Source organism: Athene noctua, chromosome 29, assembly GCF_965140245.1.
Source record: "Athene noctua chromosome 29, bAthNoc1.hap1.1, whole genome shotgun sequence".
NCBI classification, from domain to species: domain Eukaryota; kingdom Metazoa; phylum Chordata; class Aves; order Strigiformes; family Strigidae; genus Athene; species Athene noctua.
Genome location: NC_134065.1, coordinates 3,776,388 through 3,788,650, shown reverse-complemented (window position 1 = coordinate 3,788,650; position 12,263 = coordinate 3,776,388). Strand labels below are relative to the sequence as shown.

The 12,263-nt window shown below is 67.0% G+C and overlaps 1 protein-coding gene across 2 annotated transcripts; it reads right to left on the bottom strand.

Annotated features, from left to right (window-relative positions):
* Window positions 1–37: 37 nt before the first annotated feature.
* On the bottom strand, window positions 38–12,176 carry ITGA10 (integrin subunit alpha 10). 2 transcript variants are annotated; one of them, XM_074928905.1, is made up of 30 exons: window positions 12,081–12,176; window positions 10,693–10,804; window positions 9,903–10,067; window positions 9,760–9,808; window positions 9,503–9,636; window positions 9,306–9,462; window positions 8,381–8,529; window positions 7,081–7,231; window positions 6,814–6,979; window positions 6,617–6,690; window positions 6,187–6,331; window positions 5,687–5,835; window positions 5,447–5,590; window positions 5,047–5,250; window positions 4,802–4,932; window positions 4,398–4,564; window positions 3,832–3,974; window positions 3,629–3,736; window positions 3,467–3,552; window positions 3,231–3,372; window positions 2,627–2,719; window positions 2,463–2,539; window positions 2,272–2,355; window positions 2,092–2,176; window positions 1,902–2,015; window positions 1,709–1,810; window positions 1,503–1,616; window positions 1,288–1,383; window positions 1,066–1,179; window positions 38–977 (listed from the first exon to the last, which is right to left on the bottom strand). In XM_074928905.1, exons 1-30 carry the CDS (start codon window positions 12,130–12,132, stop codon window positions 909–911), a joined length of 3,576 nt encoding a protein of 1,191 aa, XP_074785006.1. In that variant the 5' UTR covers window positions 12,133–12,176; the 3' UTR covers window positions 38–908. The 2 variants fall into 2 exon arrangements, with proteins under 2 accessions (XP_074785006.1, XP_074785007.1); XM_074928906.1 differs by having other exon boundaries at window positions 9,306–9,433; window positions 9,522–9,636; window positions 9,760–9,848; window positions 9,970–10,067.
* Between the last annotated feature and the right edge of the window lie 87 nt (window positions 12,177–12,263).

The following is a 12,263-nucleotide window of genomic DNA, read 5'->3' as shown; positions in this document are numbered from 1 at the left end:
CGCTTTTGCTGGGCCAGGGTGGGAGTTCAGAGCTGCCAAATGGCTCTTGGCTGCAGGGGGTGGTGACAACCCACGGGAAAAGGTGGTGACAGCGCCAGGACCCTGGTTTAGGTGTTTTCTCAGCCGGGTTGACCCCTGTTATTCCGTGTTTCAGGCTCCTCCACAGGCCCTGAGGTTTTGGGGGTGCTGGGGGATGTTTGGGCTCGTGCCAGGTTTCTCCTCCTTGTCCTTCCCTCCCTAACGTGCCCAAAATTGGGATTTTTTTTTTTTTTTTTCCCCCCCTGCGGGGCAGAATTTAAGCCAGATGCTTCCCGGGGTGTCCGGCCTGGCCGAGGAGGCAGGACCCAGGGAGGATGGGGGGAGATGTAGGGCTGAAGGGACCGTGGAGGGGGGGTTTGGGGGATCTGGGGGGCTTTACACCCCTTACCCCACCCCTCCCTTTGTGTTTTCTGGCCCTGGCTGGTGTCACTCCAGAGCATTTTGGGGGTTTTCTGAGGAGGGGAAAGTGTTTCAGCTCCTGGAGCAGCCCCACGCGCGGGCACCACACGCTCGAGCGTCTCGGTGGGGCTGAGCTTTATTTGGCGGGGAGGCGGCGGGAGCCGATTGTTTCAGCCCCGCGTGATTTGATATTTTTTTTTTTTTTTCCCCCCACCTCCACAACCAACCCTCCAAAATCCTTCAGGTCCAACCTGGGGGGGGCTCCTTCGCCCCGACGCTGGACCCCCCCGACCTCACCTGGCTGCATCCACGTGCCAGCACAATCCAGCGCCCGTGGAGGCATCGCCCTCCGTGAGGATGGAGCCGAGGCCGGGGGGTGGCAGAGTCCCGAGCCCCTCGTTGTCCCCAAGGATGGGGAAGGGCCGTGGCCCCTCCCGACAGTGCTGGGCTCGAGGGGCCCCCGCCAGCCCTCACTGCTCCTCCTTCTTCTTCTCCTCCTCCTCCTCCTCGGGGAGCTTCTTGCGGGTGAAGAAGCCCAGCTGGGGTGGGAGGGAGAGGATGGAGGGGAGCGTGGCCGAGGGCCGTGTCCCCTGCTGTCCCCCCTCACCCCCAAAGCCCAGTTCTCACCTTCCACAGGCAGAAGATGATCAGCGCCAGGAGGAGCAGCCCCCCCAGGATGCTGCCCACCAGGATCCAGAGGGAGATGGGCACCCGCTTCCCTTGGATGATTTCAAGCACCATCTGCGGGAAAATGAAAGGTCCCCGGGGAGCAAACGGGGGTGGGGGTGTCCCCACAGGCCAGCACCCTGAGTTTGGGGGGCAGCGGGGGGCTGGAGGGGGGGCTCCTACCTCCCTCTGATGTGCCCCCTCCTCCAGCACCAGGATGCTGCTCCCCGGGACCCCCAGCCAGACCCTGCTGACGACTTTCACGCTCCTGAATTTAGCCTGAGGGGGGGAAAAAAGGGCTGTGGGGGGGTTCAAGCCGTATTTCCCACCTCGGGCTCTTTGCTTCTGGCTGAAATGAGGCGGGGGGGGTGGGGGGGTGACGCCCATCCTCTCCTCACCCCACGGAAGAATTCGTTGTGGATGGTGCGGAGGAGGTGGATGGAGACCTCCCCGCCGCGGTCCAGCCGCCCCAGCTGGCAGCTCAGCTCCTGGCACCAGGCGTTGCCGCAGTCCTACAGGGACAAAAAGTAGGGGGGTGACATAGCAAAGGAGCCCCCCCAAACCCCAGCTCGGGGTGGGGGGGTGTCGTTGGGGTGATACTCACCAGCCTGTCCACGTGCAGGAGATCTTCGGGGTGCACGGGGACCACCGTGACCGTGCCCCGCTGCCGCGGCTCCTCGGGGGGGGTCCGCAGCGTGCAGGTAGCCTGGGTGGGGGGAGACGGGCTGAGCTCAGAGCCGGGGGGCTGCAGGGAGCCCCCCCCCCCCCAGGACCCCCAGTTCGGGCGAGGGACTCACGTTATCGGCCAGGATGCGCGTGACGGAGAGGAAGGTGGCCCGGCGGTAGCCCAGGGCTGGCAGGGCCATGCGGAGGGTGAGGTTACGGACTGGGTAGCACCCGAAATTCTGCACCTGGGCGGGGGGAGAGTGGGGTGAGCCAGGAATCCCCCCCAGGACCCCCCCTTTTCTCCCCCGTATCTCCCCTCACCTTCACCGTGGTCTTGAATTCAGGGCCGGGGCCGTGGGGGAAGGTGCCGAGGGGGTGAACCTCGTAGCGGTGCAGGTTGGTGTCGCTGCCGGGACGGGAGCGGGGTCGGATCCTGCTCCCCAGCACCACGAAATCCCCCCCTTCCCCCCCCCAGCCCTGCCCCGCTCCCCCCAGCCCTACCTGGAGAGGAAGAGGTCGGGCTCGTAGCGGATGGGGGCGGAAAGCTGGACCACGTTGTCCTCCCGCGTCGCCTCGGTGCTGTCACTGCGGCCACAGGCAGCTCAGGAGGCCCCCGAGACCCCCCCAGATCCCCCAAACCCACCGCCACGGTTACCCCGTGGGGTGCAGCTCCCCCCACCCCCCGCTCCTACCTGCTGGCCTCGAGGGTGACCTCGGCTCGGTCGAGGAGGACGGAGCAGCTGAACTCCAGCTCCAGGGAGAAGGAGACCTGAGGGGTGAGTGGGGCCATCAGAGGGGTGGGATGGGTGCACGGGGTCCCGGGGGGGTCCCGGGGGGGAGGATCCTGGTCCCCTACCTTGGCCAGTGAGCGGAAGACGGGGTAGCCAACGCTGCAGAGCTGGCGGTGGCCCGCCAGTGCCGTGCACTCCAGCTTCACCAGGCTGGTGTCCTGCGGGGGGGGACGGACATCACTTGGGATGGGTCGGGGGCCCCATGTGGGACCACGCAGACCCCACCTCCCACCTGGATGAGTTGGGGGACCATATGGAGCCAAAGGGACCCCCCACCTCCCACCTCAGATGGATTGGGGGACCCACGTGAGGCCCAATGGACCCCAACGGCGCCACATGGACCCCCAACTCAACCTGGGATGGGGTGGGGGACCCATATGGAGTCAGATGGACCCCAACGGGGCCACGTGGACCCCCAACTCCCACCTGGGATGGGTTGAGAGACTCATATGGGGCCCAACGGACCCCAACAGGGCCATGTGGACCCCAACCTCCCGCCTGGGACGGGTTGGGACTGAGAATGGGCTGGAGAGTCTCTATGAGACCGAAGAGACCCCAACCTTTGTCCTGGGATGGCCAGGGGGGGGGTCTGTACAGTGTTGGGAGGACTACGGTGTCTTGGAGGGGCCACAGAGCTCCAGAGGGGGCCCCCCCCCACCTCGCGGGTACCTGGAGCGCGAGGCTGGAGAAGTGGAGGTTGCTGGAGAAGCGGAGGAGCAGGCTGGCGTTGTAGGCGTTCTCCTTCTTGTTCTCCAGGGCCACGTCCAGCACCACCTTCCTCCTGCCCTTGCGCAGGACGTGGGGGCTCTGCCTGCAGCCGCCAGGACGGTTACGGCCCCTGGGGAGGGGGGGGTCGCTCCCAGGACATGGCTCAGCCCTGGGGACCCCTCGGGGACAGCCCGTACCTGGAGCCCGCGATGTCCATGGTGGCCCTGAGCACCAGGTCCGTGACGCACTCGTTGTCCTCGCCGCAGTCCTTGAAGAAAGGGATCTGGAAGGAGCCGGGTGTCACCCAGGGATGAGCCTGGACCCAGCCACCCCCCCACACCCTCCCCTCCAGCACCCACCAGTTTCCGGATGGTGGTGGGAGACGCCTCATCCAGCACCGGCCCGGTGGATTCGGCCATGGCCAACCTCACCGTGAAGCTGAGGGGTCGCAGATAGTCCGTGGTGTCCTGGGGAGGGCGGAGGGGTCCCCGTTACCCCCCCAGTGCTGCGGGGAGGCGGTGGGGGGGGGTGTGTGTGTGAAAAAAGCCCCCTCGTGGCTCACCAGGACGTGGAAGGGGAAGCGGAGGCAGCTCTGCCTCCCCAGCGAGAGCTCGAGGCGCCGCTGCAGCAGGCGCCGGGCGCCGGAGTCGAAGGCGGCGCGAGCTCCCGGCGCCCTCTCCTCCAGGGACACGTTGTAACGGAGCTCTGGGGGGGGGGACGGGGACGGGGGGGTCAGCGCCTGGGGACACCCGAGGGGCTGGGGACACCCCGGGGATGCTCCAGAGAAGGTCCAGGGGTGCATCAGGGATGGCGGATGGATGCTTTGGTGATACTCCAGGGATGCTCCCGGGATACTCCAGGGAGACTCTGGAGAAGCTCTCGGGATGCTCCAGGGATGGCACATGGATGCTCTGGTGACATTCAGGGGACACCCCAGGGATGCTGCTGAGATGCTCTGGGGAAGCCCCTGGGGTGCTCCAAGGACACCCAGGGATGCTCCAGGGACACCCCGGGATGCTCTGGGATGGCACATGGATGCTCCAGTGACACTCTGGGGACATCCCAGGGATGCTCCAGGGACCCCCCCGGGATGCTCCAGCCCCCGTCCCCTCAGTCCCCTGCACTCACCGACCTCCCTGACGCGCTGGCCCCGGGCTCGGGTCCCCGCGCGGAAGCAGAGCCTGGCCCGGAGGCAGACGGCGCCGGTGCCGCCGCGCCGACAGTTCTTCTGGATGACGTTGATGGCCGGTGGCTCCACCGTCAGCGACGTGTTGACCTGGACGATGTGGCGGGAGCTGGCAGCGAGGGGACAGCGTCACCAGGACGCTCGCGAGGACGGTGACATCCATCCCTGCGCCGCCCCCAGGCTCTCCTCCGCGGAGAGCGGGGGGGAAACTGAGGCACGGGGGGGGAGTCCAGGAGACCCCCCCACCAAGGGCATCCCGCCAGGCAGGGCTGAGGGGGGGGGTGGCCCTGCGGAGCACGGGGGCCCAGCGCTGTCCCCTCCGCTGTCCCCTGTCCCCAGGCCTCACCGCAGCAGCACGGCGGCCCCCTGCGCCCCCACGGCCAAGTCCACCAGCCCGTCCCCGTCCGGGTCCAGCTGCCCGTCCACGCTGCGCCCGAAATAGCTGAGGGTGGGGCCCAGCGCCGCCGCCTCGATGCGCTGGGGAGGCGAGAGCAGGGCGAGCGGTGGCTTCGCTGCTGTCTCGTATGAGCTTGTGCTCAACCCGGATGGCAGCCAGATCCTCCCACCCCCCCTCCCCCAGTCCCATCTCACCTGCTTGTACTGGGGCAGGAGGGTGCCCGGGGCGCCGTGGTAGACGTAGACGGCACCGCGGTGCCCGTCCTCCAGCGGAGCCCCCACCACCACGTCGGTGAAGCCGTCGTGGTTGAGATCCGGGACAGCGGCCATGGCATAGCCAAACCGGGAGTCCTGCGGCTTCTTGTCGGCGTGCAGGGTGCCGGCGGGGGCCAGGAGCCGCTGGGGGGGCGCAGGGTGGCCCTCGGTAGCCCACGGTGCCGAGTCTGGCCCCGTGGGCTCCATCCGGGAACCAGTGCAGGGGGATCCCTCGGGCCGGGTGTCCTCCACGACCCTGCTGTGGGCCCCCCCAAACCCTGCTGTGTCCCCCCAACCCCGCCGCACCCCCCCAGCCCCCCTGCACCCCCCAGCCCCTCACCTGCCCCACTCTGTAGAGGTAGACCCGCCCCGTCTCCCTGCTCTGGGCCCCCAGGAACATGGGAGCTGCCACCAGCAGCACGTCGGTCACCCCGTCACTGTCCACGTCCAGGGCACAGACCTCGCTGCCAAAGTAGGAGCCGATCTGCGGGTCGCAGCGGGGCCGCGTGAGGCTGGGGGCTGCCACCAGCCCCTCCCCACGGCTGCCTGGGCCCCCCAAACCCCCAGCAGCAGCCCCTACCTGCTCCCCGGTCAGCGCCTGGGCCACCGACACGGTCCCCGTGGCATCCAGCTCGAAGAGGATGACCTTGCCCTTGTGCTGGAAGCGGGGGGCTCCGGCCACGTACAGGCGCTGCCCGCGGGGCAGCCGCAGCGAGGAGACGGCGTAGCCTGGGGGGGCCCCTCGCGGTCACCCGGAGCACCCAGCACCCCTGGTTTTTCCTCCCGTGCCCAGGACACTGAGTGCCCCGTTTGCTCCACATCTCTGGGGTGCTCAGCCCCACCCTGAATCCCCGGGGCACTGAGAATCCTCGGGACATCGGGTGTCACCGAACGTCCCGGGGGCACCGAGCATCCCAGAGCTGCCAATGGTCGCCGGTTCACCCCAAATCTCCAGGACATGGAGAATCCCCAGTGCCCCCCAAATCTCCAAAACTTGGAGCATCCCAGGTTCACCCCAAACCTCCAGGACATGGAGCATCCCCATTTCCCCCCGGCCCCCCCGGGCCATCCCCCCCGTACCCAGATAAGCCGCGTGATTCTTCAGCTTGGTCGGGAATTCCTTCTCGAAGGCCTCCCGGGGGGGCACGATGCGGCCGCGGGGGCTCTCCTCCAGCACCCCCCCGTCCCAGTCGTAGGCTCCCACCGTGCCGAAGAGGATCCCGTCCTGGGGAGCCGAGGACAAGGTCAGGGGTGTGTGTGTGTGTGGGGGGGGGGACACACACACACACACGCGCATGTGTCACACACCCCGAGGACGCCGCGTGCGCGGCGATGCCTCACCGTCCCCAAACCCCCCCCACGATGTCACTCAGTGCCCGCTGTGACAACCCCGGGATGGGCTGAGGATTATTTTCCACTTCTGCAAAGCCTCGGGGGCAGGCGGTCGCTGCCCTCCCCCCCCCAAAAACCCCTTCCCTGGGCCCGATCCTGCCCGTCCCCGCGGCCGCACCTCCAGGGGGTGGATGGAGAAGCCGATCTGGGACATCTCCAGCTCGAAGGAGCTCTCGTTGTAGCCGTGGGTGCCTGGAGAAGGCAGGAGGGGGGGCAAGGAGGGGGGAATATTGCTCCAGATGTGGTTCCAGCTTGGTTTTCCTGCAGCCCCCCAACCCGTCTCGGGGTCCAGGCCCGGATCCAGCCCCACGGCACCTTCCAGACTGAAGATGCGGTCGCCCAAAGCGTCCACGATGTCGTTGAGGGCGGCCTCGTCGGTGACGTTGAAGAAATATTTCTCGTCGGGGTCGCTGGCGATGAACTTGATCTCGCGGATGAAATCCTCGGGGTCCTGCTGCCGGCGGAGGTAGTGCCCCAGCACCTGGGGACGGCGGGGGGGGGCCCAGCGTCGGCCGGGGGTCAGATCCTGCCCCGAGCCCCCACCCCGGCACGGCGCAAGGAGGGGGCGCCGGAGCCGCTCACCGCGATGGCGTAGCGGGTGACGTTGCGCTTCTCGCACTCGGCCAGCGCCTCGGGCAGCTCCTCGCCGTCGTGGGACTCCCCGTCCGTCACCACGATCAGCAGCCGCGTGGCGTCCGCCCGCCCGCCCCGCTCGGGGCTGAAGGCTTCGGTGCTGCCGGGAAGGGCGGGTGGCGTCAGGCGCAGGCCGCTGCCGATCCCGGCCCTGAGCCCGATCCCAACCCCAACCCCAATCCCGACCCTGATCCCGACCCCAATCCCAATCCCGACCCCGATCCTGATCGCAATCCCAACCCTGATCCCAACCCCAATCCCAATCCCGGCCTGAACCCCAGCCTTGATCCTGACCCCAAACCCTGAATCTCGGTCCCAACCCCAATCCCAACCTCAATCCAAATCCCAGTCCCAATTCTGACCCTGATCCTGACCCAAATCCCAATCCTGACCCAGACCCTGGTCTTGATCCTGATCCCAATCCTGATCCTTTCCCTGTTCCCAACCCCAAATCCTGATCCCAAACCCAATCCTGATCCCAATCCCAACCTCAATCCTGAACCCAATCCCAGATCCAACTCTGAGCCTGATCTCAACCTGGAGCCTGATCTTGAAGTTGAGCCCATTCCCGACCCAATTCCCAGCCCCATTCCTGACGCCGTTCCCAATCCCATTCCCAGCCCCATTTCCATTCCCAATTCCATTCCCAGCTCTGTTCCCATTCCCACCCCTGTTCCCAGCCCCATTCCCAGTCCCGTTCCTGTTCCCGTTCCCAGTCCCGTTCCCAGTCCTGTTCCTGTTCCCATTCCCGCTCCCATTCCCAGCCCCATTCCTGTTCCCAGTCCCGTTCCCAGTCCCGTTCCCAGTCCCGTTCCTGTTCCCGTTCCCGTTCCCAACCCCATTCCCAGCCCCAGTCCTGTTCCCAGTCCTGTTCCCAGTCCCGTTCCCGCTCCCGTTCCCGCTCCCGTTCCCGCTCCCATTCCCGCTCCCATTCCTGTTCCCGTTCCCGCTCCCATTCCCAGTCCCGTTCCTGTTCCCATTCCCGCTCCCATTCCCGCTCCCAGTCCCGTTCCCAGTCCCGTTCCTGTTCCCGTTCCTGTTCCCGATCCCATTCCCAGCCCCAGTCCTGTTCCCAGTCCCGTTCCCAGTCCCGCTCCCAGTCCCGCTCCCAGTCCCGCTCCCGTTCCCGCTCCCGTTCCCAGTCCCGTTCCCAGTCCCGTTCCCAGTCCCGTTCCCGCTCCCATTCCCGCTCCCATTCCTGCTCCCATTCCCAGTCCCGTTCCCAGTCCCGTTCCCGTTCCCGACGCACCACGCCTGGCGGATGGCGAGGGCCGTGCGCGTCTCCCTCCCCTCCTGCCGACTGATGTTCTTGGCCGCCTCCACCACCTCGGCCGCCGTCCGGTACCGCCCCAGCACCCACTCGTGCACCGCCTGCTCCCCGTACTGCAGCACCCCCACCTGCCGCCAGAGGGGGCTCAGCCCCGCGCCCCAAAACTCCCCCCGGATGCGCAGGGGGGTGTCCCCGTGTGTCCCCCGCCCCCCCCCAACCCGGCAAAGCGCATCCTTGACCCTCCGAAAGCATCCGCAGCTGCCACCGCCCCGGGGGTGGCGTCACCCGGGGAGTGGCATCGCCCTGGGGACAATGACATCGCCACAGGGGTGGCATCACCCTGGGGACGATGGCGTTGACCCAGGGGTGATGGGTGGCGTCACCCCAAGGGTGACACCGCCCCAGGGATGACGGCGCTGCCCTGGGTATGATGGCAGCATCCAGGGGATGGCATCACCCTGGGGACAAGGGGACACCGGCATTACCCTGGGGAGACCAGCACGGCCCTGGGGACACTGACACGGACCCAGGGACACCAACACTGCCCTGAGGACATTGGCACTGCCCTGGGGACACTGGCATTGCTCTGGGGACACCACCATGGCCCTGGGACACCAACATTGCCCTGAGGATATTGGCATGGCCCTGGGGACACCACCATGATCTCAGGGACACCAGCATGGTCCTGGGGACACCGACACAGCGTTGGGGACACTGGCATGGCCCTGGGGACACTACCACGGCCCTGCGGACACCACCATGGGCTCAGGAACACCAGCATGGCCTTGAGGACACCACCATAGCCCTAGGGACACCGCCATGGCTCTGGGGACGCCACTATGGCCCTGGGGACACTCCCATGGCCCTGGGGACACCGCCACGGCCCTGGGGGACACCGCCTCACCTGGATCTGCCCGGGCCCGATGAAGAACTTGCTGAGGACGTTGCTGAGGAAGTTCTGCACCTCGTACCAGGGGTAGATGCTGTTGGAGCCGTCGAGGACGATGACGATGTCCATGTAGGTGGAGCAGCCTGGCGGGGTAGGGGGGGGACACGGGCAGCTGTCACCGGCACGGCCCGTCCCCGCGTGTCCCGCGTCACCGCCGGCGGCCCCACTCACGCTGCGCCGTGGGCGCGATGGTCCCCGCCGGGCGCAGGTCCCCGTCCAGCCGCGCGCAGACGCCGGTGCTGAAGACCGAGGTGCCGCATTCCTGGGACCAAAGCGGGGCACAAGCCTGGCCGGGGAGGGGGGACACGGGGCAAGGTTGGGGGGGGGGGGGGGGGTCAGAGCGTGAGCCGGCCCCCGGCCCCTGCTCCCCGCCGTGCCTCAGTTTCCCCCCGGGGGAGGCTCCTCTCACCACGAAGCCGCCGTCGCTGGCGCCCAGCAGCGTCATCCCGAAGTGCACGCTGCGGCCGGGAGCGGGGGGGACACCGGTGGCCGCGGCTCCTCACAGAGAAATAAAGGGGTGGGGGGGGTCAACACCGGGGTGTCACCTCCCACCCTGAACCCCCCCCCCGTGAGCTCAGCAGCCAAAGCCACGGCTGCAGCCCCCCGGCCCCCGGGGTACCGAGGTTGGCTTTGGCGCACGTGGCGTTGGGGGGTCCCACGCGGCACTTGTAGACGTCGCCTTGGCGGTCGCCGTCCCACGGGGCCCCCACCAGCAGCCTGCGGGGACGTGGCGGAGGGTGAGGGGGACACGGCGTGGGGTCACCCCCCCACCCCCCCATCCTGCTCCCGACGCCGCGTTTCGGGGCTCAAGGCCAAACCCCGCTCGCCCCCGCGCCACCGCGCTTCCGCCGCGGGCTGCCGGCGGTTTCCGTCCGTCCGTCCGTCCGTCTGGGTCTGTCCTCCCTTTGATTGGCAACCCCGCTGCCGGCGCAGGCACCCGGACCCCCCCCCACAGCCCCCCCCGCAGCCGGTTTTACTGAGGGGACCCCTAATTTCATCCCCCCCCCCTCCCCCTCCCCAAAACTGGTGCCGGCGCAAAGCCCGCAGTCACAGGGAGCCTTAAAACCCCATTTCTGCCCCCAAAAAAACACCGCGGGGGCTTTGCCATCCCCCTCCCTGCCTCATTTGCCCCCCCCCGCCTCATATTCCCTCCCCCCAACCCTCATTTCCCCCCCCCATGCCTCAGTTTCCCCTCCCCGGGCCATCACAACCCCCATCTCTTCACCCTGCCCCACATTCCCCCCCCCCCTGCTCCGGGGGATGCTCTGGGAGGGGGGGGGGTGTGGAAGCCCCACAGGAGCCCCCATTTCGTGAGTGTGTCCCCCCCCCGGGTGCCACTCACCACTTCTCCCCGTCACTTGCCCGCTGCAGCACTTTGTAGCCAAACTGGGCCTCAGCCGGGCCGTGGAAGAGCCGCGGGTGCCTCACGTCGACGTTGAACCCCCCACACAGCCCTGGGGGGGTCCGGGGGGGGGCAGAAAGGGGATGGCGAGTGCTGAGGGCTGGGGGGGGGCACCCACAGACCCAAGCATCTCACAGCCCCCCCCCCCCCCCCCAAACACCCATCTATAGGGACGGGGCCACTTTGGTGCCACCCCCCCCCCCCCCCCAAACCGTGACAGCCTTGAGGGGGGGGGGGGGGGGCCACCATTTTTTTTTGGGTGCTGGTGGGGGCACCCCCCCCTCCCACCCAGCGGGGAATGAAAAGGGACACGCGGGGATGGGTGCGCCCCGCAGCTGCCTCCTTTGCGGCTGCAGCCCCGTAATTACGCAGGGCAGTGCCCCCCCCCGACCCCCCCCCGGCGGGTTTGGGTGGGAAAATGAAGAAAACGGGGGGGTTTGGGGGGGGTTGCGGCACTGGCCTGGCACCCATGGGTGCGTGGGGTGCCCTTTGCCCCCTCCCCGAGGGGAGACTGTGGGGAAAGAGGGGGGGAGCACAGCCCAAGGGGGTGTGGGGGGGGCCCTTGTACTGAGGGGGGGGTGCTGAGCACCCCACGGCAGCACCCAGCACCCCGGGGAGGACAGGACAACTCGGGGGGGGGGGGGGGTGTGTTTCTACTTCGGGGGGGGTCGTTTTTGCAGCCAAAATTCCAAAGATCCGCAAAGTGGGGGTCCCGTGTCCCCCCCTCCACCCCGTCCGGCTCCTGATGGGGAAACTGAGGCACGGGGGGGGGCACGGGGTGGTGCCTCAGTTTCCCCTCCGGCAGGACACGGTTGGGGACCGGGGACCCAAGCACTGACCTTCCCCTTGGGGTGGATGGAAAAAAAAAATATTTTTTTTTTTTCCCACCCCCCCCCCCCCCCCAAAAAAAAAAAAACCAGAGATTTTCCGTTAAATTTTCTTTCTGAGTCCCTCTTAGCCGGGTTTGGCTTCCTTCCACCCCAGCCCTGGCCCCAAACCCCGCGGAGGTTTTTGGGGTTCCCCCCTCCATCAGAAAAAAGCAAAAAAAAAAAAAAAAAAAAAGAGGGAGGGGGGAGAAGGACCAAAATCAGGCGTTTTTTTCCCCAAAACCCCCCCCCGACCAGCTCGGTGGGGGGCACCCACACATCGCTGCACTCTGGGTTAATGGGTACCCAGCCCTCCTCTCCACCCCCCCCCTCCACCCATCATCCCCAAACGCCTCCGATTCACCCACCACCCCCCCCAAAAAAAAAAAAAAAAAAAAAAAAAATTAAAAAAACCAACCACCCTCTTTTCCCAAATCCGGATGGATTTTGGGGTGACGTTACCTGGGAGTAGGAGCAACGCCGGGAGGAGCCGCCAGCACCCACCACCCTCCATCGCGCCCCCCCCCGAAAAAACGTCGCCGGCATCAGCCGGGAGCAGCTCAAAGGTTACTCTGTCTCCGGACGGGATATTTTTCTTTTTTCCCTCTTTTTTTTTTTTTTTTTAATATTTTTTTTTCCTCCTCC